The 27,812-nt window shown below is 41.5% G+C and overlaps 1 protein-coding gene across 1 annotated transcript in view; it reads right to left on the reverse strand.

Annotated features, from left to right (window-relative positions):
• The window catches only part of RANBP3L (RAN binding protein 3 like), a 68,276-nt gene extending 40,836 nt beyond the window's left edge, over window positions 1-27,440 (reverse strand). Inside the window, exons 1-2 of the mRNA XM_075543008.1 lie at window positions 26,936-27,440; window positions 1,014-1,072 (exon numbers count right to left, since the gene is read on the reverse strand). Of these exons, the coding sequence (XP_075399123.1) occupies window positions 1,014-1,072; window positions 26,936-27,020 (144 nt within the window). The 5' untranslated portion in view covers window positions 27,021-27,440. The remainder of the gene's footprint in view (window positions 1-1,013; window positions 1,073-26,935) is intronic.
• Between the last annotated feature and the right edge of the window lie 372 nt (window positions 27,441-27,812).

The following is a 27,812-nucleotide window of genomic DNA, read 5'->3' on the forward strand; positions in this document are numbered from 1 at the left end:
AACACTATAAAGATTGATAGCTCAACACCCCCCCACACACACACACAAAGAGAAGTTGAAAGGGTTGCTATGAGTCAGGATCAACTAGATGGTAGTAGGTTTGGTTTTCTGGTTGCAACTCAAACCTAATGTTTGAAAGTTGAATTTTTGTTTTATGAATGGGTCTGCTTTATGGGAACCCTAGTGGTGTCATGGGGCGGCGTTTGGCTGCTAACCACAAGGCTGGTGGTTCGAACACACTTCTCACTCTGAGGGAGAAACATGAGACTCCCTGATCCCACAAAGATTTATAGGCACAAAATTCTAAGGTTGTCTTGAGTCAGAATCTATTCAAGGACATGGATTTGATTTGATGTTTAGAGTGAATGACTTGTATAGGTAAGAATGCTTAACAAGAAGATAATAGTTAAGATAAAGTGAGAATGCTATTCATCTTACTGTGTCTTTCAAAATCCTTAAGATCCCTTTAAAATCAATAAGCAGTTCAATTGGGAACGCTTACTTTACACCCCGTTAGGCTGATGCTGCAGGCAGGATTTAATATAGGTCTCTCTCAGGCTTTCCCATCCCAAACTAAGTCCAAATGAGACCATTGCCATGTAGTCCACGCCAACTCATGGTGACTCTCGTGGACTGCTCCGTGTGCTTGGAAAGATTTTCTCCCCGCCCCTTGGAGCATCTGGTGAGTTCACACCAACGGACTATCAGTTACCAACCCAATGCTCAACTACTGCACTATCAGGGCTTCTCCTCTTTCCAAGTCACCCCAAGTAAAGATATACCTTTAGTGAAAAATGATATACTCTCTATAGCTTCCAGACAAGGCTCTGACTTCCCAGTTCAGGCCAATGGTTCTGGATCTGTACTATATAAATATTCTGGAGCACCAGGCTCCTAAGTGGCTAACAGAAGCTAAACATAGGCAGGAGAGGTTATCTTGTCAAATTCTTCAAATACTCTTTTCTTTGTTGAAGCAAAAGCATACAAATGGGGGAATGTCATGGGGCTCTTACCTTAAAAACCTGTTCTCTCTTGTCAAACACAAATGTTGGCTGAGCAATGACAGGTTTTCCTGTAGAAGAAAAAGGACAGGAAATCAAAGCATGCACTAACATTTCTCACACCAACTAAAAGGCCATCTCTTTTACACAAACACTAGAAACGACAGCATCTGAGCCGTGAGGTGTAGAAGGTGATAATAGTATGTGGACAGAAGCATAGTGACTATCTCCTTAAAAGAACATCTATTCAGTGTTTAAGAGAAACAAAATATAGTTATTTACCTTTAGGATCACCTCAGGACACAGTAATTAGCATCTACTTTGAGAAAGGAGCCGGATGGCATAGTGGCTCTGCCTTGGGCTGCTGATGACAAGGCTCACATTTTGAAATTGCAGCTGCTCCATGAATGAAAATGAGGGGATTGTACTCCTGGGAAGTGGTCCAGTCTTGGAAACCCACAAGGACAGTGCTACCCAGTCCTATTGGGTTGTTATGGCTCAGATGACTTGGTGAGTCAGAGACACTTGGTGACACTTTTTTTTTGTTTGTTTTAATTATTTTTGAAATAAAAAGCTTCAAATGGTAAAAACAAACAAACACACACACCGAAACACCTCACCTGAGAAGAATACCTTTACTCAGCTTGGATGTTAAGGTATTGATGATCTAGGTGTTTTGCGTTCCATCCTTGAAACAGTCCTGGGATAATTCATACTTGGTTGACCGAAAATACTTGAGTATATTTTTATTTTGTGTTTTTCTCTGCCTTTGGGTAAAATCCAAATTATTTTCTATAAAAACTCACAGCCACTGAGTTTATTCTGACTCATGGTATCCTATAGGACAGAGCAGAACTGCCCCTGTGGGTTTCTGGACTGTAAATCTTCACAGGACCAGAAAACCTTATCTTTCTCCCATGGAGTGGCTGGTGGGCTTGAACTTCTGAACTTATGTGAGCAGGGCTTCTTACTATTTTACCTGGACACAATCAATCATACCATTTCAACTGTTAATTACAGAAAGATATTCACATGGAAGTATAATAGTCATATACTAAGTCATGCTTTTAATATTTAAATTAAAAATTAGTATTAAATGATGCTCTTATGTTCATAGCTTATGTTAGTCCTGCCAGCCTTCTTGATCCTCATGTTTTCTTCCCTTATTAGGACAGTAGAGAAAATCGTATTCACTCTAAGCTACAAATGAATGAACAGTTCTAATATCAGCACTTCAAAATTTTTAGGAAATAATATGATAGTTATAAGCTTGGGCTTTGCAGTTAGACAGACGTGTTAAAATATAGATTCTACCAATAGTTGGCTACTTAATTTGTCTGTATTTTGACTTCCTTCACTGAAAAATTGTTTTAATGGTTCTTTCTTCCCAGAACTTATGTGAAGGACATATAATATTTTGAATATAATTACTTAGATCTTAGCCATGTGACATACCATCAATCCTCATTCCAAAACTCATAACTCACATTGCTAACCGATTACAACACTTACTTTAATCCAAATATAACCTCGGAACTTTTATTATTATGGATTTCCAGTAATTGCCAATGATTACTCTAGCATTCTAGCTGAGATAATTTTCCATCCCTGAGCCCTGGTGGCTAGTGGGTAACTGGTTGGGGTGCTAATTGCAGGGCCAGCAGTTCAAACCCACCAGTGGCCCAGTACAGAAAGATGAAGCATTCTGCTCATGTAAAAATTTACAGCCACGGGAACCCACGGGGGCAGTTCTACTCTGTTTACAGGGTTGCTGTGAGTCAGAATTAACTTGGTTTTATTGGTTTGGTGCTAAATATGTAAAGATCTACTTGAGGAATTTCAAGTAGCTACTAGATCATTACATATTTTATACAAAATTGAGGGGATCCTCAGCGCTCTACAATCCTATCTCATAAAAGAATGCTGTAAACTGCCCTTTGCCATGCTCCTGGGACCATGTAAACTTGGGTGCTGTCTTTCAGTCCTGGGAGATAAATAAACTTTCTAATGCAAGTGTTTACAGCACTGTCTGTTCCTGGTACAAAGTGAGCCACAGGGGAAACAGTTCAATATCGCATCAACATTCCCATTCATATTAAAGTACAGCTCAATTTTCCCCCCCCTCAGAACACACTCATTTTCTACAAATTAAATCAGATTTAAGAAATGAGTTAGAGAGTAAATAGCCTTTGTAACTGTACAGTGGAATATTGCACATGTATCGTATCTATGCACATTTATAGTAATTATGAGATATGATAATAAGTGGGGCGCTTCTGAGCTTGGCTTTGTACAGGCACCTCTACTACATGGCCCAAGCCTTGGCAGATATGCTGTTAAAATGAAGTTCAAGGTATCGTGTCCAGTGGAAGCATTAGGCAGGAACTCAGAAAGGGTCCTTGGAACTTGGAGGGCACTTAGGACCCTTGGAAGGCCGCTTAGTCAGCAAACAGGGGTTGAGTGTCTATTTTGTGGCAGCCGCTCATCTAGGAGCTGGGACTACATTGTCCGATTGAAGGTATGTTAGTGTCAGTGCCGCAATCTCTCCAGCACCTTAGTTGAGTGCAAGCAGTCTTTGGCCTTCTCTTACACCCAGGTCTCTTCTCCTTACACAACACATGCTCTTGGTTCCAAAGACAAAGTCAGTAGGAAGCATTTTTTTAACCATGAGTTACAGCAGATTTCTTTCTTAATCAAGGAGGAAATTTGTCAGGGGAAGAGTTCTTTATATATGAAAACCTCAAACTTTCTCTTTTCTAATATATGAGTCGATTTATTCAACAACTGTGTGAGTACACACAAGGCATTTTACAGCTATTTTGCAGTTAAATAGTAAACACAGCAGAGTTAGTCCCTATTGTCGTAGAAGAGTAGAAATAACCAAACCTTCAATTACATAACTATTTAAATTCAATCATAGGATAGTGGTTACACATTGGGCTGCAATCTGCATGGTCGGCAGTTCAAAACCACCAGCAGTTCCACAGGAGAAAGACTGGGCTTTCTACTCCTGTGAAGAGTTACCATCTCAGAAACCCACAGGGGCCGTCATCACTGTGAATCAGTATTGACTCGATGGTGGTGAGTGCTGTTAGGTGCTGGTCATCCCGTTCCAACTCCTAGTAATTCTGTGTACAGCAGAATGAAATGCTACCGGCTCTAAACCATCTTCACAATCATTGCTAAGTTTGAGCCCATCTCACTGAGGCTCTTCTGTTTCCGTGGTATTCTACTTGACTCAATATGGTTTCCGTCTCCAGGAAATGGTCTCTCACAGGAGCAAAGATGAAGTCTCACCGTTCTTGTTCTAAAGTATTTTGTTCATTCTCAGTTTATGATATAGTCAATATTCTTCAACCAACCATAATTCAAAGGAACGGTTTCTTCCTTGGTTTCCTTATTCATTGTTCAGCTTTTGCATGCACACTAGGTCATTGAAAATGCCTTGACTTGGGTAAGACACATCTTAGTCTTTGCTTTTTAACACCAGAAAGAGGTTTTTAAAATAGCATCTGGCATCTTAAAGGCTTGTCTTAAAACCGTCATCTAAGTGAGGAGTCAACTAAGTCTACATGGAAGAAGCCTGTGTGATCCAAAACAACCAAACTCACTGCCATCAAGTCAATGCTGAATCACAGGGACTTCCTGTGGCTTAATTATAAATAACCTTCATCATTCAAAGTGATGAAGCCAACCAGACACTAAAGTGAAATATTTATATATCAGTTTGTTAGTATGACTTGAATACCACAGGCAAACCAACTGACCAACTCACTGCCATGGAGTCAATGCTGACTCAAAGCAATCCCCTGGGAGATTCCAAGATTGTGACTGTTTATGAGTAGAAAGCCCAGTCTTTCATCCTGCCAAGCTGCTGGTGGTTTTGAACTGCTGATCAGGTGGATCGCAGCCCAACGGGTTACCATTTCACCACCAAGGGCCCGCTTATGTGGTCCAAGGATGGTCAATAATAAAATCCAAATTTGCATGAGATGAATGTTTATCAGAGCTTAAATTGTGAACGCCTGGTTTACAGAAGGCTATGGGTGACAGTGGAAGCCCAAAATCCATTTTTAAGTTTCACACACGGTTTAAGCCTCCCATGAATGTCTTCTGACCATAGTCAAGGGATGTACATAGCCTTGTTATCAGACAGAACATTGTAAAGTCAATTATGGCAGATGCAGCTAGTTTAAATGTAATATCTTATCATCCGATCTCCCATTTGACATATTTTAAAGTAGTTTCAGTTAAAAAAAGAGGGGGGGAGAGGGAACGATACATGGATTAAGCTTCTGGTGAACCCCTTCTGACCACAAGCAAGGCATGTGAAAAGCTTACAGAATGCACTGGAGAGTGCGTTGTGGTAGATGCATCGAGAGGAAAATGTCACACCTTATCAGTTGGCCTCCCTTTTGAGTCACTTTAAATTTCTTCTGGTTTTTAATATTTTCTGCTTTCTGTTGCATTGAGGCTTTTCTCTGCTTAGCTTTGTTATTGCTATTAATTAATGAGGCTGTTTTTCTATGAAATTACGGATAGGTAAATCACAGAGACAGTAACTGGATCAATGGTTTTGGGGGTGAGATAAGTTGGCAAGGGAGGTTGGGAGAAATGGAGAGCTACTAATAACGAGTGCCAGAAAGAAGAAAGTATTCTAAAATTGATTGTGGTGATAATTGTACAAATCTTCTTAATATGATGGAACTATAATTGCTTGATATGTGAATTATATGCCAAGAATTTTTTTAAATTGGGATTTTACAGCAGATTCTCCCAAGGCAAACAATTAGTCCAGAAAGGGGTGGGGGGGGGTGGGGGTAGTTCCTGAGGAAGTTACAAGGACGGTGGAAACAGACTGGTTGAATATCTGAAGTAGCTGCCTATTTCGACAGGACATTTAGACAACTGGTGTTAAGCACATAATGAACTAAAACACACAGTTACAGACTTATTAATTCTAAAGAAAGCAAACATTAAATAAGAAAGAAAAAGCAATCCTAGTCCCAGCACATGGTTAAGTTGTCAAGAGCTCAGCTGCCACAATGATGTCAACAGTAAATAGTGGTGTAACCAAGCCAGGCTCACTGGATCAGAACGTGCATCGAACAAGGTCGCGGAGATTGGTTGGTTGCGCACTAAGGTTTGAGAACACTATTGTTTGAGAAGGACACCTCTAAGTTTCTGTAAATTGAAATAAAATTGTCTCGGGTTTATAACTGTCCCAGAGGGAGGTTCTGCATCACCTGGTAATTAATGAAAAACTAAATTGCTATGATACCACATATCATGATTATTATGACTTTAGGTAAAGTGAAGTCAAGGCACTCCAAAAACTTAAAACACAAGAATAAAACTGTAGTAGTAAGATATGGAAATATCTCTATTGATACTGAAACTAGTCATCCAGTTATGCTTGATGCATCGACGAGTTCCCCTACAAGCAGAAATTTGTTTTCAGTTTCAATAATCTGCCTGAAATTTGACCTGGTTTTTCCCAAAAAATATTCTGTCAAAATGTTACTGCTTGAGATAACTAAATGTTAATTAAAACAGTCATTTCTGCTAAGCAAAAATTTATCCTGAATACATAAAATATATTAAAAAAGTCACTCGACACAGTTCTAAGGTTCTCCAACTAGAATTGAAAACACCTAAATCCTCAACTGTGAAAAAAAACCCTCTGTAGAATACATAGACATATTGTAGCAGGCATCCTCAGTTTTTAGGTCTGAATCATAATCTTGATTTTTTATAAAAAAGAAAGAAAAAAGCAAGCAATCAAACCACAAAAAACCCACACAACTATACGAAAACTTTCTAACAGTCTTAAGAATTGACAAGTTGTACCCCCAAAGGAAAAGAATCTGCCCCAAGTGATGGAGGAACCACAAATATGAGACATCCTGTGTTTATTGCTAACCATAAATAGAGGAACTCTGCAAATATTCCAAAGTAATGAAACACACACAGATTTCTCATCAAAATATGAATAGAGTATATCTCTACCGAAGGAAGTTGGAACCAGAGTGCCATTATTAACAGACATGGTGTGTTCTCAGTTCTGCTTTATGCGTCCTTTGTACCAGCGTGAAGGCCCAGGACCTCAGAAGTAAACAGAGACATTACTGGGCGTTTACACAGACCACTTCCCAGAGGACTCACAAAGCCCTCGTTCAATTTGAGACATGATGAATGGACACTGTTGGAACAATTTCAGCCCTTGGTGAACCCTGCCGAACTTAGAACCAATGCTGTGTACTAAAAAATACCAGCTGGTCTCCCAGATGGAAGGTTAGTTTTAAGAAATGCAGTGTTATAGAAAGTAAAGGTGGGAAATCCCATACTCCGTTGAATCTAATTCTGGGAGTTTTTTTTTAACTGGTTTAGATTTTTATTGGAACCAAAATTATGAACGTCCAACTTGAGGAAATAAGGAGACTTCTAGAAAGATGGGGGACCAGGCAAACATGCTATGAGACTTTGGGCAACAAGGACATGAGAGACCAAATCAAACAGTTATGGATGATAATCCTGGACCCCCAAACTTCAAAGGAAAAGATAAAGAAATAGATTGAAGGCTAATAAGAGAAGAAGCTGAACAAAAGCAGCTAATAATGAGACAGGTGGAACAGGCGAAATCACAGCTGGGCCGACATAACAGCCGTTTTTAATTTTTACAGGCAGTGGTCAATCAGGACAATAAACTGAGAATGCTCTAGGTTCCTTGCCCAGCATAAATGAAACACCAGGGGCTGACTACCGGCAAGGTACAATCCTTTCTTTGTTCCCCAAATCTTTCTGGTGAGGTCCCTGTTCCAGCTGAGATCAGGACTCATGGGTTTATGTCAGGTGCATGATACCCCCTTGGCTGAGGCTGCATACATTCTGCTTCATCAGACCAGGAGAACACACAGTGCGGGATGGGCAGCCTGTCCCTGGCCACCTCTTGGTAGCCAAGCACCCCTTCCCTAGCCAACTGCTGACCCCAGCTGCTTTCTGAGCCCTGAGGACCTCCTTCCTTTTAGACTGGCAAGAACGTGTGGGCTAGTTGTCCTGCCCGACTCCCCCAGTGACATCCTGCACGGTGGATGGTGCTGACGCATGCCAGGTGCCTGCCCTTCACAGTTCTCTGTTTTCTTGGCTCTACTCCCTGTGTTTTTTCTTCGTTTTTGGCTTTTGTTGGGGGGCTTGGTGGGGGTGGCATTTCCCCCCTTCCCTTTCTTTCTTCATGTCCACTTTTTCTTTTTTCTGTTTCCCCTTCCTTCCCTTTTTTAATTCTTTCTTTTCCTCTGAGTTATTTTCTATTAGTCTCTTTCTTACCCCCTCCACACCCTAATTTCGATGACTGTTTTTTCTTTTTCATTTCTTGTTTTTGTTTTCCTTATTATTCAGTTCTTGTTTCTTGCTTGTTCGTTTGTTTCCCCTCACTTTTTCTCTTTTATTTTTAATAATTTTTTCCTGTTACTCATTTTGTTTTGTTCTCAGAAGGTTATGGTGCCTGTTTGGGGGAATTCCAATGGGGTGTCTTCATAGATTTTCTCAAAGGACATAGGATAATTATCTGGGCTTCTCTTCCCAATCATTTTATTGTGGCTCGTACAGCTCTGATCACAATCCATATATCCATCCATTATGTCAAGCACATTTGTACATTTGTTGCCATCATCATTCTCAAAATATTTTCTTTCTACCTGAGCCCTCGGTATCAGCTCCTCATTCTTCCCCTACCTGCCTTCCCTCCCTCATGAACCCTTGATAATTTATAAATTATTATTATTTTTTCATGATTTACACTGTCCAATGTCCCTTCACCCACTTTTTTGTTGTCCTTCTCACAGGGAGGGGGTTATATGCAGATCATTGCGATCAGTTCCTCCTTTCTCCCCACCTTCCCCTTACCCTCCAGGCATTGCTACTCTCAATATGGGTCTCTGAGGGGTTTATCTGTGCTGGATTCTCTGTGTTTCCAGCTCTGATCTGTACCAGTGTGCATCCTCTGGTCTAGCCAGATTTGTAAGGTAGAGTTGGGATCATTATAGTGGGGCGGGGGAGGGAGCGCTAAAGAACTAGAGGAAAGTTGTATGTTTCAGTGTATAGCACCGATGAAACATCTGGGCTTTTTCATGAAGAAATTTTAAGAAAGTTGAAAACTACATTGGTGATAAAAAGTAGATAGTTGTGATGAGAACAATTTTTCCACTAAGATAATGCACCTGCTCATTCTTCGAGGGCAGCAAGGACTTGCCCACATGACTGGAAACAATACTCCACATGACACAGCTACCCCTGTACTTGCAACAACGACACCTAAACTCTCCAAGAACCAAACTCACTGCCATTGACTAGATGCTGGCTCATAGCAACTCTATAGGACAGGGTACAGCTGACTCTGTGAGTTCCTGAAACTGATTCTTTCTCTGATTTTTTTAATTCCTCTAGTATGTTAGTATTTGGAAGGGCAAATTACTGAAATTGAAGACAAACCTCTCAAATACTAACATACTAGAGGAATAAGAAAAATCAGAAAGCCTAAGAGTTATGTGGGACACAGTTGGGAAGAATACATACTTGTGATGGGAATTCCAGAATGGGAAGAAAGCCTAGACTTAATGGCAGCGGAAGTGAAGCCTCAGGGGATGATTGATGATGCTCTGTAACATAAAATGACAAGGATGTCTCCAAGGTGAAACAGAGACATATATAAATCCATAGATGCATGAAATGATTTTGGGTGTGCACTTAATTCTAACCCCAATCTAAGCATATTAGTTCTGATGATATGGCCTTGCTAGATGTTCACACTCGTGAAAAGGTCACTGAAGACAGTGTTAAAGCCAAGTGTGGTGAAGAAACTTGCTGATGTCTGACTATAAGACACACATGAGCAGCTGCTATTAAGGGCTCAAGTGGAAGGCAAATGTTTTGGAGAATGATGATGGCAACAAATGTACGTATGTGCTTGACACAATGGATGTATGTATGGATAGTGATAAGAATTGTACAAGCCCCCAATAAAATGATTTTTTAAAAAAGACACACATAGATTGAGCCTCTGGTGAATTCCCTCTAATCATCGCTGAGCCCTGTGCTCAGACAGAAAGCCCTGCAAAGTCTATTCTGGCAGACATAGTTAGGTCAAAATGTAATACTGTCTTATGATTCGATTCCTCCATTTGATCCATGCTAAACCTGTTTCAGTTTAAAAAAAAAGAATGGGAAATACACGTGGATTAAGCCTCTGTTGAATTCCCTCTGACCATGGATGGACCAAGGGTGTGAATAATCTTGCTAACATGCACAATGTACTGGAAAGTAGACCGCTGCAGATGCGGTCAGGTAAGATTTAGCACCCTGCCAACTTGAGCTCTCTTATGATCCATTTAAATTTGTTCTAGTTTTTAATAAATTCTGCTTTCTTTTCTTTTGAGGTTTTTCTTGTTTTAACTTGTTGTTCTTGTTAGTTTGGGTTGTTTGTTTGTTTTTAATGTTTTTCTGCATATGAAATCCAGGATGGGTGAATCTAAAGAGACAGTGACTGGATTATTGGTTTCTTGGGAGTATGGCAAGGGAGGCTTTGGGGGGAAGGGAGTTAATAAAAAGTACAAAAATGAAGAAAATGTTCTAAAATTTATTGTACAACTCTTATTGTTGTGATTTAACTATTGAATTTGATATGTGAATTATATGCCAATAAAACTGCGGGGGGGGGGCATGCAAAAGGTTTACTGGTCAGATAGAGTCTGTAGAAGGTACAAGGCTCTGGTCCTTAGTTTCCTTCCAGGTCTGAAGTAGAACATGCTCCCTTGGCTCAATTTTAAGTCAAATTATAGGTAAGTCTATAATGGGAACAATAACATTGGAGAGGCAGACATATGAGAATAATAAACCATTTTAGGTAAAGGGCAGTATTTACCCAAGGGCAACATTCAGAAGCATGAAGAAAAGAGAAATGGACCCAGAAAACACAAGGAGGATTTGTGGGATCAGTGGAATCACATTGGGAGGGCTGCAATCAGTGATGTGATGCATGGGAGCCCTCACCATAGACAAAATAGAGATTATCTTATAACAAAGACTTATTGGATCTTAACATAATTCATTTGAAAAATTTATACAGGTGGCCATAAATGTGCTCCGAACTGGTGAAATCATTCTTATGAGTTCAGAAGTTTATTATAAAAATATCACTGACAAATCCCCAAAGGTTATCATATAAAGATGCTTAACCTAATGTTGTTTGTAATGTTGAAAAATCCAGAAGCAACCTAATTACAACTAATAGGATCTTGATTATTGAATTGCTTTTCAATGTAATACTATGTAGCTGTTACAAAAGATGATGATATTTATATTCATTGGGATGTACATGTCTCTGACATGTTGATGAGTGAAAAAAACATAAATTATGTACCTATTTAGATTTTTTAAAATCCAGTCTTTCTTAGTTTAAATAATTTATAGGAAGCAAGCACTTGAGAAAAGAATCCAAATTAGAACCAAACAAGGAAAGTTATTTATTTTCATTAATACCAAGTTAATAAAAGAGAACACTCATATTCAGAACTAATATCATTTCAGATTAGGAAAATGAAAATCTGAAAATGATTTCTCAATCCCATTGAATATAATCATCACTTCAAGTGACAGAGTGACTCTAGGCATTGCTTGCCCCTGGTTTGCACTGGTCTAGATCTGGATACAAACTCATTTTGAAAAACCAAAATTGAGAAATGAAAAGTACCTAAGAAGAGCCAGAGGCAAGACGAATCAGCAGTTGTAGCAAACATGATTAGAGTTTGCTGCTCTTCTGGAAGGCACTGTTGTGGCAGAGTGGTTGTATGTTGGGCTGTGATCTTCAAGGTCAGTAGTTCAAAACCACCAGGAGATCCAGTAACAGTTTCAGCCTCAGAAACCCAGAGTGGAAGTTCTCCCCTGTCCTGTATGGTAACTATGAGCATCTACTTGATGACAAGGAGTGAGTTAGTGACCCTTCTGGAAATAGAACCAGAATGGGAGACTTCATTTCCAGCATTGACTGTGTAACCTGAACGCCAAACTGTGATGCTTAGTTTAAGCACACGCATATGTGGTAATGGACTGTCGCCATTGATTTAATTATATTTTTTTGAGCCTTGAGTTTAGCAGCATCAGTCATTTAATTAAGGAAATGTTCCTCTTATGTCTTAAGTCATTTACTTGACTAATATTTACATAAGAAGAGTACACCGATTTAAGTAAAATTATTAATTTTAAGTACTTCTTTTAGTACAGGACATGCAAAATCATCCTTTCAATCAAATACAGGGAAGACACTAATTTTATTTTTGAGGGTGTTCTGTAACTGATTCCATACATATGTTTATTATGTGCAATGTACTTTATATGCGGGGACGATCATGGACCAAGACAGTTTCGTGATGACATCTCTGTTTTCCTATAGACTTTTTATTATAAACATCCTCTCATTAAACTCTGGATGTCTTTTATGGTCAAGGCATTCACTTAAAATTATATTTTTAGTTATTGAAATATGTCATACTGTGTGTTTATTTCTTTTATGTTATGAAAGTATATCACAACTAAGCTAAGCTTTGCCATTTTTCCTTTTGAAACATTTAACTTAACATATACTAACGAAGTAATACTTGCAAAATCAGGCCTCACTGATCTCACCTGATCCGTTTTTTGTGCACTGGCATGGCATGTAAACTTAATTTTCATTGTATTTCCCTATTTCACTTGTATTTCCATATTTAAACACAAGTGCAAGTCCAAAAGCATTGCTACCAGGGTTCCAGTTCATAGATTCCTGGGTTTATTTCCAACGAAATGTGTTTAAACGTGTCTCTCTGATCAGTGGATGGTTGCAGACAAGTTTTTCAGCCAGACGTTTGTTTTCGTTTCCTTAAGTTGTCTTCACAAAGGTCCGATCAAAACGGTGGTTTCCCAGGGGATCTTCTGGACCCAGTAACATGTAAGACAGAGTTAAAGCTCCGAAGGTTAGTGTCTATTTTCAGAACACCAAAGGGTTAGGAGATTTTCTCAAAGACATAAGATCATCATCTGGGCTTATTAGGACATTTTAAGAAAACTTGAAATCTGCATTGTAAGAAAAAAGGGCAGAAAGTTGAACTGAGGAAATGTCTTTCATGAAGATTGAATACACCTGCTGATTTTTGAGCGCAGCAAGGACTGCCTTAGGGAATTTTGTTGGAAAACCTTCCCTGATCTTTCCCCTTTAGGTTCCTCTTTGCTCCCCCAAACTCAAAGAACAATTCAAAGGGGACACAACCTGAGGCCCCGAGGATGCCTGTGCTGCTGTGTCACGTGGTGTAACTCATTGTGCAGAATTCATCTGGGGAGGCTTAGAGAGACGAAAACACCGCCTCCGCAATGGCTAGATCGAGATGGGGGCTATGTCGAGAAACAATAGCTTCCCATTTTGGAATTTTTGTTTAGGAAAGGTTTCTATGATTTTTTAGCAATAGTTTTTGAGTTACCTTAAGATACTAATACTGAGTGACTCAATGGATGACCAGCAGAAGCCAGAATATATGATTTTACACATCTAAAATATGAAGAAAACCAGACCGGGATTCAAAGCTCATCTCTTCAGTTTGCTAACTATATGACTCAAGGCAGGTCATTTGACCTCCCAGAGGCCTGGACTTCTTATCTATAAAGGAGAAGTAGCTGGTCTACCTTGTAGAGTTGCCACAAGGATTACCTACAATTAGCATAATAACTGACATGTAAGTAATGCTTATGCTGCAGCTCTTAGGAAATTATACGCTCCTCAAGAGGCGAGTTATTAAACCCTTTTTCCCAGGTGAGAACCAAGGCTCTAAAATTACAGCATGCCCCCAAGGTCACGCAGCTAGTTCTTTGTCGATCTAGGCATCTGATACTCTTTGCTGCGAACAAGACTGCCTCTAGGCTTTACTTGTGAGTTTCCCGAGGACTTGTCAACGTCTTGACTTGACAGTCTGTCCCTGGACAAGGATGGCTCTCTCCTGCTCCTGCATAAACCTGGTCGAGATGTGATGCCCTACTGCAGGGTCTTCCTGCACCTTGATCTTTGCCATCCACGAGGTGCTGGGATTCTGTCCGTATCTGTTTATTTTCGGACTCTAAAGAGGCTTGTTCTGGAATGTCTGCAGGCGAATGTCATGGGGTTCCAGCGATTTACAATCTCCATGTCAATATTTATTTTCAGCCACTGGCAAACTCAAGTTAGAAGAATATGTTACTTTTGCCAGAGTATCCCCATCTCTTCTTAATCGGAAAGTGTTATTTTGCCCATTTTTGCCCGTATAAAAAGCCATAGCGTGTTTTGGTTATGAGGTTGCTTGCCATCTTTGATTACGTGATTAAATTTATGAGTCACAATGTGGAAAATCTGGATTGATACTGTCAGCAAAAGCATCTGGCTCCTTTCTCTGCCCTGTCCCCTCATTGATGACCCTGGGGTAATAAAGCTGCAGACTGTCTCCTCCCGTCTGCTTAGTCAACCTGGTCTCGTTTAGGGATACATATTTCATTTGACAGGATTTAAAATCACATGGTTTCCCCTCAGAATAGCTCAAGTGTGAAAATGCTTCCTTATGTTCGGAATGGGTCTCTTCATTTTGCTGAGGGGGGGGGGGGGGGACTAGAAAGAGCGCCTGGTTTTCCTGGCGTGATGAAGATGCACATTGAACAAACAGACACTCATTTCACATGGGGTCTTCTTCAAGTTCACGTTAAGTAATTCTCCAGCAGTGTTTTCACTACTGCTAAAATTAAAGAGGGAAATGTGCTACCTATGGAAATATTACATTATATGAGTTAAATAATTATTCACAATGATAATCAGTCAAAATAGTTATCATATAGCTTTATCTATGGGATTCAGATACATTTACATTCTTCCTCATCAATAATGATGCATGTCATTCAAATAATTCCCAGGACGCAAGGCCAGGTAGAGAAGCGTGGTGGTAACTTCTTACAGTTCCCAAACACTTTGCCTTAAACTTTTTGTCTTAAGTCTCAGAGTAAGCAGGGGAGAAAACAAACAAAGCCAGGAATTAATGGATATTATTCCACCGAGCACAAGTCCTTGGAGGCCTACCCAGGAGGAAATAAGCCATGCTGCCCACCAAGGAAGTGCCAAGACTAAGGGGCCTGGGCCTCCTTCTTCTCTTGGGAGCATGCAGATACCCAGAAGGGCTTTCGTCCATCGTAAGCTTGCACCAGAGGACCAAACTGCCCTGCTCCCCCTCAGGGAACAGACATGGAGTAGGAACCATTGTCACAGGTGGTTCTACAGAGATGTCTCACTGCATCCATTACTCTGGAACTGCCTTGGGAGAAGGGAAGACCAGGTAGCAGTTTGCAAACATAACCGGGAACATTTACTCATTGCGGAAAAGAAAATGACAAGAGAAAAAAGATTCACTGCTAAAGCTTATATAACTTAGAAAATTGTCAGGAAAATGGAAAACATTTCTCCAAATTTATGCATATTTCTTTACTTCAGAATTTCATGATCATTGAACTTTTTGGACAAATTGAGGTCCCAAGTTGGTTGCTAGGTGCCATTAAGCTGATTCCAACTAGACTCAGGAGAAAACCCTGCCAGGTTGTGCACCATCCTTGCCATTATTCTTGTGTCATTCCATCATGCTGAGGGCTTTCCTTGTTTGGGTTGCCCATCTGCTTTATTCTAATCTTATATTCCAAGATTAGAGGAGCTATGATAAATATGTTAAGTCGTTCATCAAATATGTATCAACGTTTCCTCATTTGCTCCCTCCTCCTTTCTTTGCTCCCGCGGGGCTCCCAGTCTTTCTCTAGCATCCATCTCCCTTGCGTTCCACATGTAAGTGCTCGCTCTGCTCTCCCCGTTTCTACTTTCTGCTCTTACATACTTCTCTGGCCCCATTCCTGCTGCCCTCTCCCACCCCCTGCGCACTTTATGAGTATTTCAAAAAATGAGATCGACTCAACTTTAAACTTGGTGAACTCAAGTTTATGTCTTACGTTTTCTGCCTCTTTCAGACACTTACAAATGACGGTGGGGTTTATGTGTGGCTCTTAGAAGAAGGATAATGATGTACATGGATGGGTCAGCCCAGCTCTTTGCTTTAGCCATGAACTTGGAGGTTGCTTCTGTCCTCTCGTTTCAGGTTTCTAATATGTAAACTCAGTTGGCCTAAGTGGTCTTTGAAGCTCTAACTCTGTAAGGTGTGTGGATATTGATCAGTTGAGGAAAGTGTTCAGGTAAATAAATATGGAATCATTTCATAAACTTTGATTGCCTGCTTAAGAGCAAATTATTAGACAGCATGACAATTGTGGGTGTAAGGCTTCAATAGAAGTGCTTACACAGATAGAAGTTTGGCAGATTTACTAGGGTGTGTTTTGGAAATATGTGTTCTATATCTTTTTCCTCCTAAATTTAAATTTGTAGGGTTGTTTTGTATAAGTCCCTCCAAACTTTCTATTATTTCTTCCAACTATCAAAACAAGCATTTCCATGGGTTATTTTTTAACTTAGTACGTTTTCAAAAAGGAAAAAAATGGTGGCAAGTACCAAAACTTTAATTCATATTTGAGAACAAAGTTTCTTTCTTTCTTTTAATCACTTTATTAGGGCTCGTACAGCTCTTAACATAATCCAGGCATCCATCCATTGTGTCAAGCACATTTGTACATTTGTTGTCATCATCATTTTCAAAACATTTTCTTTCTAATTGAGCCCTTGGTATCAGCTCCTTATTTCCCCCTCCCTCTCCCACCCTTCCTTTCTCATGAACCTTTGATAATTTATAAATTGTTATTATTTTTTCATGTCTTACACTGACCGATGTCTCCTTTCACCCACTTATTTATTGCCTGTCCCTCAGGGAGTGGGTTATATGTAGATCATTGTGATTGTTTCTACTTTTCCCCCACACTTTTCCCTTACCCACCTGGTATCACTACTCACATTATTGGTCCTGAGGGGTTTTTCTATTCTGGATTCCCTCTGTTTCCAGCTCTTATCTGTACCAATGTACATGTTCTGGTCTAGTCAAATTTGTAAGGTAGAATTGAGGTCATGATATTGGTGTGGAGGAAGCATTAAAGAACTAGAGAAAAGTTGTATGTTTCATTGGTGCTCTACTGCTGACTGGCTTGTCTCTTCCTTGTGACACTTATGTAGGGGAATGCCCAATTGTCCACAGATGAGCTTTGGGTCTCCACATGCATTCCCCCTCATTCACATTGATATGATTTTTTGTTCTGTGTCTTTGTTGCCTGATACATGATCCCATGGATACCTCATGATCACACAGGCTGGTGTGCTTCTTCCATGTGGGCTTTGTTGCTTCTCAGTTAGATAGTCGCTTATTTGCCTTCAAGCCTTTAAGACCCCAGATACTATATCTTTTGATAGCTGGGCACCATCAGCTTTCTTCACCACATTTGCTTATGCACCCATTTTGTCTTCAGTGATCATATCAGGAGGGTGAGCATGACAGAATGCTTGGTTATTAGAACAAAGTGTTCTTGCATTGAGGGAGTACTTGAGCAGAGACCCAATGTCCATCTTCTACCTTAATACTTAACATATAAATATATGTACATAGATCTATTTCCCTATCATTATATATAAATATATTTACATATGTACCTGCCTGTATTTTGATCTTTATAAATATCCTTTGCCTCCTAGTTCTTTCCTCTATTTCCTTTTACTTTCCTCTTATCCCATTATCATGAGAACAAAGTTTCTTATAACCAAGTTGGTGTTGTTAAACAAATTCACTGCCATTGATTCAATGCTAACTCATAGAAGCCCCCTGTGGGTTTTTGAGACTGTAACTTTATGGGAGAAGAAAGCCTAATCTTTCTCCTTAGGAGCTGCTGATGGCTTTGAACTGCCAACCATGTGGATCCCAGCCCAATAAGTAACCAAAGTACCAGGGCTCCCTTGTTAAGCAAATTGGACCTCATAATCTGTAGCACTGTTATTCGTTTTGCTCATGCTGGGCTACAGAGGGATTAACACACAAATTGTTTTATCTGCAAATTCACTTCTCTTGGAGTAACAAAAGTGTCACCCAGGCAACTCTAGACCAAAGTGTTCCATCAGCAACCTTCACAGAGCCCTTCTACTCATTGTGCTCTGGTCTTGCCAGACTCGAATATTTCTCCTTCTGGTGAATTATCTCCTTTCATTGGCACAAGAAAGGACTTGAGGTCAAGTACGTTATGTGATCATTTCACAGGCCTGGAGTTCGTTTGTTTGCTTGGTTTTCCTTTTAGATGGATGTTCAGATTAAGTTACTGAGCCAGCCGAGTGGCTGGAGGTTTGACGTTTCCCTGAAACTGCTGAGGGAAAGGAATTTTTGTCCCTGTGACTCTGGGTTCTCTCAGCCCATCCTGCTGTGTGTGATACGGGCCACCCCTACAAGTGCTTCTGTAGCGCTCGCGTTTGGGCGTCTCATGCAGGTCGGTTCCTTCTCCTCCGTACCTGTTACAACCCCTCTCCTCCACCGGCTCCACTCACAGATGCGTGCTGTATGTTCTTTGGATGGGACGGTAAAAGTTCTCTTCCGATTGCCAACCCTGCTTAGAAGTCCTGCCTTCCCCCTCGTGTACTGCACGCACAGCGGGTGAGCTATGTGATCACTGGGCTGAGCAGAGACATGTCCTGCATTTTCAATCCTGATTTTCCAATGATAATGTGCTAGACTTGCAAACTGACTTCAGAAAACACACACACACAACTCCAGTGTGAAACTTAGCCGGCCTAAATGTTGATTAAAATGTCAAGTCAAGTTAATGATTTAATATAATAGTTGAGCCAATACTTTAAATGGAGTGGCCCGTCTAAATAACAACGTGAATGATAGTAATATTATTTAGCCCCTTTTCCTTTGGACTTTTGGATGCTGTTTGTTTGCTCTGCCAAATACCCAAACCACCTTTCCAAGACCCTATTAGGCCAGTTCCAGAAATGGCGCATTGCTGTCTCTCCCACTTCCTGCTGTTTATGGGGTAAGGGCTCGGCTGTTTATTTATAGACTAAGGTAAACACACTGGCCCTGGGCAGATGGGTGCACTGACAGCATTTCCTCATCTGTCCAGTTCAGATTCAAATACACCCTTTCAGGAGTCAGTTGGAGGTGGCTTAACTAGTTCACAGAGGAATTAACCTGAACCTTCAACAACACCGCTGCATTTTAAACACTTGAACCGAAACTTGAGTTCAAGGGCTAGCTACCACTCAGCTTGTTCGCAGGTACAAGCGGAACATTCATTTTCATGCTAGCTTAAGAGGCAATGGGCAAGATTAAAGTGCAGCCTCAAGAGTCACAGCCCTTAGGCTCAAGTGACACAGATCCTGAGTTCAAATCTTGGCCTCTCTCTCCAGCCTGGAGGACTTGGTGATTCCTAGCTCAGGAGAATTTTGAAAGAAATGGGCTAATAAATAAAAATGTAGTTCAAATAATGTTCGGCATATGACAAACACTCCACAAATGTGATTTGTTTGGAAGTGATATGTGAGCACTGTGGGGTGGCCCAGCGGTAACAATTTTCTGTCCTCAAAGATCTAGTCAGAGTCCAGGAGACATCAACATGAATGAATGAAATTCTCTGGACAAAAGGAATCATCATTTTAAAGGGATCTCCTTGGCCCCTTGGTGACCTTCCCATGTAAGGCGTTCAGAGTATTTTCAATAGATGTTTTTTTTATAACATAGCACCTCAGTCAGGGTTCAGTGCATGCTCTCGCCAGTGTATGCTGTCCCGTGTACAGTGAGTACAGGCTGCATGTGTACCAAGATCTTGGTGCTTCATCCTACAAGACCAGCCGCCTGTCTTTGCCCCAATGTACTGCATTCATTTGTACAATCATTTTTTGTGTATGTCTTGTAAAAAGTGCGAAGAAGCACTGCTTCTTGTTATGATAGCTTCTTGTTATGATAGCTATAATTGGCTTCAGAAGACGCCAGCAAAACCAGCAACATGTGCATTTGAACGCTAGAGTAGACTACACCTCTTCAGAAATGCTCTTGCACCCCAGAAAACCACACCTCAGAGGTTTCTCATTACAAACTCTTCAGCTTTCTAGCACAGTCAATATCAGAGGTTGTGTTAATTAGCATAAGTAATGTCAGATATGAATTTTTACTGGTGAAATTAGTGGCATTCAAGACTGTAATTACCCAATATATCTGAGGGACACGTCTTAATCTTGTATATACTGGACACCTCCAGGTGCAATGATAGATGCTTGATAGCAAAAGGTCCTCGACCTATCACTGGGCAGAAGAATTCCTGGTTACTGGTTGGTCCTATGGGTTAGTCTAGGCCTTCAGTTCAAACCCATCAACTTCGCCATGAATGAAAAATGAAGCTGTATGTTTTCATAATGATTTACAGCCTCAGAAGCCCTATGCAGGGTCACTATGAGTCAGAATCAACTCAAAGGCAGTCGGTTTTGTTTTACAAGCTGAGCTACAAGCTTGGTTGTCTACAAGCTGGGCTAACAGGTTAGCAGTTCAAAACCACCAGCCAGTCTGTGGAAGAAAGACTAGGTTTTTTACTCCTGTAAAGAGTTATAGTTTCAGAAACCCTATCTCAGCGGCAGTGCTACCTTGTCCTGTCAGGTCTCTAAGAGTAAAGTATCAACTCCACGGCCATGAATTTGGTTTAGAAATAGTTAGATTATTGACACTGAAATGTCAGGAAAGGTGTGAATCAAGGTTGTACACTCTCATCATGCTTATCTGATCTATATGCTGAGCTATGAACCAGAGAAGTCTGTCTTAGAAGAAGAATGGCTTTGGTGTTTTGACCCGGTGTGGTGGGGTCAGATTGGACACCGTTCCCTCACTGTGTCTCCAGTGTTGTCCACTGTAGAGCTATGGATCAGTGAGGGACATCAGCATGTCTCTTGGTGGGGCCGGCCCTATGGTCTGCATTGGCTGCTCTGAATAGGAATACTGTCCTCAGACCAGGCTGTGTTCCACTCGCTCTCCTTCCCTTTTCATGTGCTCCTGTGTGCTCTAAGAGCAGCAAGGGGAGCAAATCAATGAAGTTCCAGAGGAATACCAAAAATAGAGACTTTGGGACCATGGCACGGCACTCCATCACACTCGACTGGAAAGCACTCATAAAGGTCAACAAACAGACCTGAAACTATTCACAGACTTTTTTTTGGCTTGTTTTTTGTTTTCTGTTGTTGTTTTTGCTTTGTCTTGTTATTCTGTTTAGTATTGTCTCTATATTTGTATCTAGATAAGATATGTGGATAAACAATCTGGAGGAGAAAACAATGAAACCAACTTTTTTTTTGTGGGGGGGCTATGGGAGAGGGGTAGGCAGGGGAAAGGAAGAGGGTATCAACAAACCCAGGGACAAAGGAACAGCAAGTGATCCAAAATCAATGGCAAGGAGGGTGTAGGATGCCTTGTGGGGCTTGATCAAGGGCAATGTAGGCCAGAGGAATTACTGAAACCCGAATGAAGGCCAAACAATGGTGGGACAAGAGGAAAGTAAAAGGAAATAGGGGCAAGAACTAGGAGGCAAAGGATATTTATAGAGATCAAAATACAGGCAGGTACATATGCTAATGTATTTATATACAATGATAGAGAAATAGATCTATGTACCTATATTTATATGTTAAGTATGAAGGTAGCAGATGGACATTGGGTCTGCACTCAAGTACTTCCTCAATGCAAGAACACTTTGTTCTAATAGCCTGCCATTCTGTGATGCTCAATTTCCTGACATGATTGCTGAAGACAAAATGGGTGCATAAGCAAATGTGGTGAAGAAAGCTGATGGTGTCCAGCTATCAAAATATATAGCATCTGGGGTCTTAAAGGCTTGAAGGTAAGTAAGCTGCCATCTAACTGAGAAGCAATAAAGACCACATGGAAGAAACACAGCAACCAGTGTGATCACCAGGTGTTGATGGGATCAGGTATCAGGCATCAAAGACTCAGAACAAAAAAATTATATCAATGTGAATGAGGGGGGAGGGCGGAGTGGAGACCCAAAGCCCATCTGTAGACAATTGGACATCCCCACACAGAAAGGTCATAAGGAAGAGACAAGCCAGTCAGATTGAAGGAGAGCGACAACTAAGCATACAACTTTTCTTTAGTTCTTTATTGCTTTCTCCCCTCAACACACACACTATCATGACCCAAATTCTACCTTACAAATCCAGCTAGACCAGAGCATGTACATTCATTGCCCTCATCATTCTCAAAACATTTGCTCTCAACCGAATCCCCTGACATCAGCTTCTCATTTTTCCTCTCCCTCCCTGCTTCCCTCCTCCCTCATGAACCCTTGATAATTTATAAATTATTATTTTGTCATATCTTGCCCTGTCCAACATCTCCCTTAACCCACTTTTCTGTTGTCTTAACTCCAGGGAGGAGGTCACATGTAGATGCCTGTAATCGGTTCCCCTTTTCCAACCCACCCTCCCTCTACCTTCCCAGTACCACCATTCACACCACTGGTCCTAAAGGGATCATCTACCCTGGATTCCCTGTGTTTCCAGTTCCTATCTGTACCAGTGTACATCCTCTGGTCTAGCCAGACTTAACAAGGTAGAATTGAGGTCATGATAGTTGAGAAGAGGAAGCATTTAGGAACTAGAGGAGAGTTGTATGTTTCATCGTTGCTACATCGCACCCTGACTGCTCATCTCATCTCCAAGACCCTTCTGTTAGGGGATGTCCAGTGGCCTACAAATGGGTTTTGAGTTCTCCATTCCACACTCCCCCCACCCTCCATTCACTATAAGATTTTTTGTTCTGAGATGCCTGATACCTGATCCCTTTGACACCTTATGATCACACAGGCTGGTGTGCTTCTTCCATGTGGGCTTTGTTGCTTCTGAGCTAGATGGCCGCTTGTTTACCTTCAAGCCTTTAAGACCCCAGCCGCTGTATCTTTTGATCGCTGGGCAAGATCAGTTTTCTTCGCCACGTTTATTTATGCACCCTCTTGTCTTCAGCGATCGTATCATGGAGGTGAGCACACAATGATATGAGTTTTTGTTCTTTGATGCCTGATAACTGATCCCTTCGGCACCTCGTGATCACACAGGCTGCACACTTAGGACATCTTTTCAAGAGAGACCAGTCGCTGGAGAAAGCCTTCGTGCTTCTTCAAGTAGAGGGGACATTGAAAAGGAGGAAGGTCCTCAAGGAGATGGATGGACACAGTGGCTGGAGCACTGGGCTCAAGCATGGAAAACAATGTGAGGATGGGGCAGGCCTGGGCACTGTTTCCTGCTGCTGTGCCTCTGGTCCCTATGGGTCATTACTGACTGCATGGCCCCTTCCAGCAGTAAGGACACTTGTTTAAATGCACGAGAAACTAGCAACCCATTTTCCGAGGTAGTGGCACCACATTACAGCAACTGAATGGGACTTTTTGCTGTTTTATATCCTCCCTGTGCATGATGCTGCCAGTATTTTTAATTTTACTCATTCTAGTGGATGTGAAGTGATATCTCATGGTGAGTTCTGAAATTGATTGTGGTGGGGTAAAAGGAAGATGATGTTCAGAGTCCATGTAGAAAAAAATTGTTTGGAAACTGATTGTGGTACCATTTGTATAACTCTACTTGATGTGACTGAAATATGGAATGATATGATATATGTACTAAATCCTACTAATACAAAAAATTCCTACTTAAAAACACCCCAAACACTGGTTTGTTTAAAGCCCCCCAAACAATACCAAGAACAACAAAACACTGTAGTATATCGTATGGAGAGTTAGAAGAACTGTCACTCATTGAATCTGGCCATGCTCTCAGCCATCAAATCAGACTTTATACTAAATAAGGGAGCTAGAATCTTAGCATTCTAGCCCCTGCTCTCAGAACCTTGAATTGTGGAGAAGAATATTGAAAATGACCATGGACTACTAAAAGGACAAACCAATCAGTAATAGAAAATTTGATCAGAGTCCTTCTTAGAGGCAAGAATGGCAAGACATCATCATACATACTTTGAGCATTGTCAGAAGAGACTAGTCCCTGGAAAATGACTTCATGCTTGGCAAAGTGGAGGGGCCCTGAAAAATAGGAAGGTCCTCATGGAGCTGGATGGACTCAGTGGCTGCATCAGTGGGCTCAGGCATAGGGACCTTTGTGAGGACGGTGCAGGGCTATGCAGTGTTTCCTTCTCTTGTACGTCGGGTCACGGTGGGTCAGAGCTGACTTGATGGCACCCAGTAGAACCTTAGCCACAGTTGTGGTGCGCCAAAACCTTCAACCCGGAATGCATTGGTGACTAAATCCGTACTCAGACCTCACTCTCTAAAACTAATGGCGTTGCTTCCTTGTGTCTTTGCTGCACGTTACATAATTGTAAGGTGCCGCTATAGCTTGGAGGGAAACTCAGGGCCACTGCAAGAAGAAGTCATTGGATGGTACAAAGCTTAAGTACTTGACTCTTAGGGTTGCAATACATTGGAATAGACTCAATAGCAGCGAGTTTTGGGGTTTACGAGCCGGAAAGTTAGCTTTTCACACCCACTCAGAAGTGCCTCAGACCACAGGCCTGTAACCCTGACAGCAGCTCTAGCAATCCCCACCCACAGAGTCTTAAGGATTTGGAGTCAACATCAGGGTAATCAGAAACAGCAGCCACACTGGAGGCAGACTTTCATTCTCCAGGACCACTGCTGGAATGCAGGTGAGCAGCACAGCGGTCAGGGCACATCTGTAGATGCCGTTTCCTCCCGTGTCCAATGGCCAGGCTGCCCTGCATTGGTGTGCTTCAGCACTCTGTGGTTTATGTGGGCAGATGTTTTGAGACCTCACTGAGAAAGGATATGATTTATTTTTAAAAAAATGCTAGACAAAGTCTCCAGTTTGAGAAGGGAGACAAGACTTTCAGTCTTGTTAGTATTTGGGGAAGCATGTCATCATAATGATATTTCCAGGCTGCTCTGGTTATGAGAACACCATGACAGACTGCTTTAAATGAACATAACAGGAGGATGCCATTTTCCATTTACAAAACTGGCAAAGAATTTAAACAGCTGTATTCCCTGTTACTGAGTCCATGTCCCTACCTGCCACTCTGAGTACTGTTCACAGGGCCATTTATTTTTTTTAAGAGCTTAAAATGGTGAATATCTTTTGACTTTTCCAGTCCCACCAGTAATAACAGATCCTAGGAAAAATAATTCTATGTTTGGGCAAAGATTGTTCCAGTGGCTTATGGTCAACACAATATTACTCATAACAGTGAAAAATTAGAAAGAAGATAAAAGTCTACCAATGGAGAAATGCCTGAGGATTTTACCTCAGGTAAAATATGAGGTTGATTCAGATGAAGCAACCCTTAAAAATAAGTTTATAGAAGAATATAAAATATATATTAGAATATAGAATGACTGGAAAACCATTTATCCTGCATCGCAAAAAGAGCAATTTATAGACCATTATGCACACACATAAGTAAATATCAAGCAGAATAAACCACATATGTGCATAGGACCAAAGGCTACTTTAAAACAAAATGAGTGAGGCTTGTTGAGTGGAATACTGAGATGCTCTGTAAACCTTCACCCATCGACAGTAGAACATTTCTAAGAAGCTATCTTTGAATTGCAGGGTTAAAGGTGATTTTCATCATCTCCTCTGTGCTCTCCTATCAACTTTTCTACAATAAATATTAGATCAGCAACTGAGGGGGGAAGCCACCTTAAATCTATCCCCACCCCCATCCCCCCACCCTTGCAAAGGCATAGCTAACAGAACCCCAGGTGAATTAGCATTATCTACTAGTAGAAGAGAAAGAACCTTTCATGCCACCACGATGAAATCCCAACACCTTTCAGGAGTTTACATTCTAAGACAGTTGGTTCCAAATAATTTATGTGAGCCCGGGTGGCAAAGGATGGTCTTAGATGATAGCCCAGAATGTACATAATGTGAAGTATTTGCTACTCACGCCGTGCTAAAACTTTCACAGCATGGTGTCACGTTGTGTAGTTTCCAACCTGATAGCGTGCAGTGCCTACACCTCACCCTGATGTCTCATCTTGAAAACCTAAGGGTTCAGTCCTTTAACCAACCCTTCCCAACTGAACTGCATCTTTACCTGCATCCAGAAAGACTCATAGCCTACAGTCATAGAGTCACCCCTGGTAGGAGAAGCCAGAAATATCAGGGGGAGGGGGAGTCCTTAATTGCTGGGGGTTGTTGATGTTATCCAGGATAACACCCAGTCTTTCCTCTAAGCATCTCCTGCTGTCCCTGACAGAGTGGGTTGGAGAAATCAGCTCTCTATTCATGACCAGCACCTGCCACTGATGCAGCAGGATGAGTTATGAAATAAAAGGCTGGTGGTGAAAACTGCTAGGAGGTGCATAGTTTAGTCTGAATGGGTGCCTGTTGTGTGAAATGTGACACTTCGCCCTGCTTGTCCCCAGCTGTTCCTGGGTCATAAAAGAGAAATAACTGAGAATATCTGAGCTTTTGTCACAATTTAATGATCCAGAAATCGGGACAAAATCATACTTAAACTTTCACACTCCAAAGGTTGCCCCTGGCGGTAGGACCGGGAACGCAGTTCCAGGCTAAGCCGAATTTCCCATCAGCCGAATCAGCCTTGCAGTGATGGGTGTTGAAATTTACACACCCTCCTGTGGAAGTAAAGACTTCGGAATGACAATTCTAAGCTAGGCTTTCCCATCCTTTGATCGTCACAGAGAGAGCTCCAGGTGACCCCTTCTGAGGACTCGGACTGTCTTGCTGATTATGGGTTTACAAATGCAAAGTTTCAGTCATTCACACACCAGGAACTTCCTCAGGTGCCTTACTCGGCAGCTTCCCTGGGAATGCAAAGTGACCTCAGGTCACAGAGCACATTAGCACCACACATTAGCACAGCTGACGGACTCACCTTGCTGCTGCTGATCCGGAAGCTGCAGTTTCAAGTGCAGACTGCTGCACAAGTGGCGGTTGCCTCGTCTTTGCAGAGTAGACATGATGCTAGTCGCCTGACTTGAGGATCACTGGGCCATTTCCTTCCCCTAAATGGCCCCCATCAGACACCCAGAGCTACGTAAATACACCAGGATCCTGTCCTTGCATGCAAAATAGTGACTTCCCTGACGAACCGACTAGCTTCTCTTTGTCATGATTCTTGAAATAATCGTTTACCAATATTACTTCTCCTTCATGGAAAGATGCCAATTCATTTGGGCTAAAAACACCACTACACTGGCGTTTCAATGGAAACTAGCAAATGGAAAGGTTACAATTTGGGCAGTTTTTGAGTCTTGCTGCTGGCATGATTCCAAGCATTTAGAGGGGACCGCTAGAAAAATAAATACCCCGAGGGAAAAAAACCAACAACCCAAAGCTAAAGCACTGCGGAGTTAAATCAAGTTTGATCTAAGCTGGGTCTGAGTTTCTCCCCGGGGCTGCGGAAAAGTGTCCAGTTCTTAAGGGCGGCTGGAAGTGGGCGGGGCAAAGTGGCGAGGCTATTAGCATAAAGAGGCAGGCAAAAAATGAAAGAAATGACATTGGAGTTGCTTCCAATAATAGGGACCAAAGCAGGGACTCCAAAGATGCCCTGTCGTTATGTCCTCAAAGCGCTCCGACTGCTACTGTGCGTGCAACTAAAAGCTCAAAAGGGGCGTTTCCATTGCTTGGCTCTTGGTTCTTACTTGTGAGATCTGAAAGGTGCAAGTGCAAGTGCAAGTTGATGAGCTCATGGAAATGTACTGGAGCTTTCAGTTCTGCACGCAACGCCGAGTCTTCCGAGGGGGCCAGGC

The sequence above is a fragment of the Tenrec ecaudatus genome, chromosome 2 (genome assembly GCF_050624435.1).
Source record: "Tenrec ecaudatus isolate mTenEca1 chromosome 2, mTenEca1.hap1, whole genome shotgun sequence".
Lineage (NCBI taxonomy): Eukaryota > Metazoa > Chordata > Mammalia > Afrosoricida > Tenrecidae > Tenrec > Tenrec ecaudatus.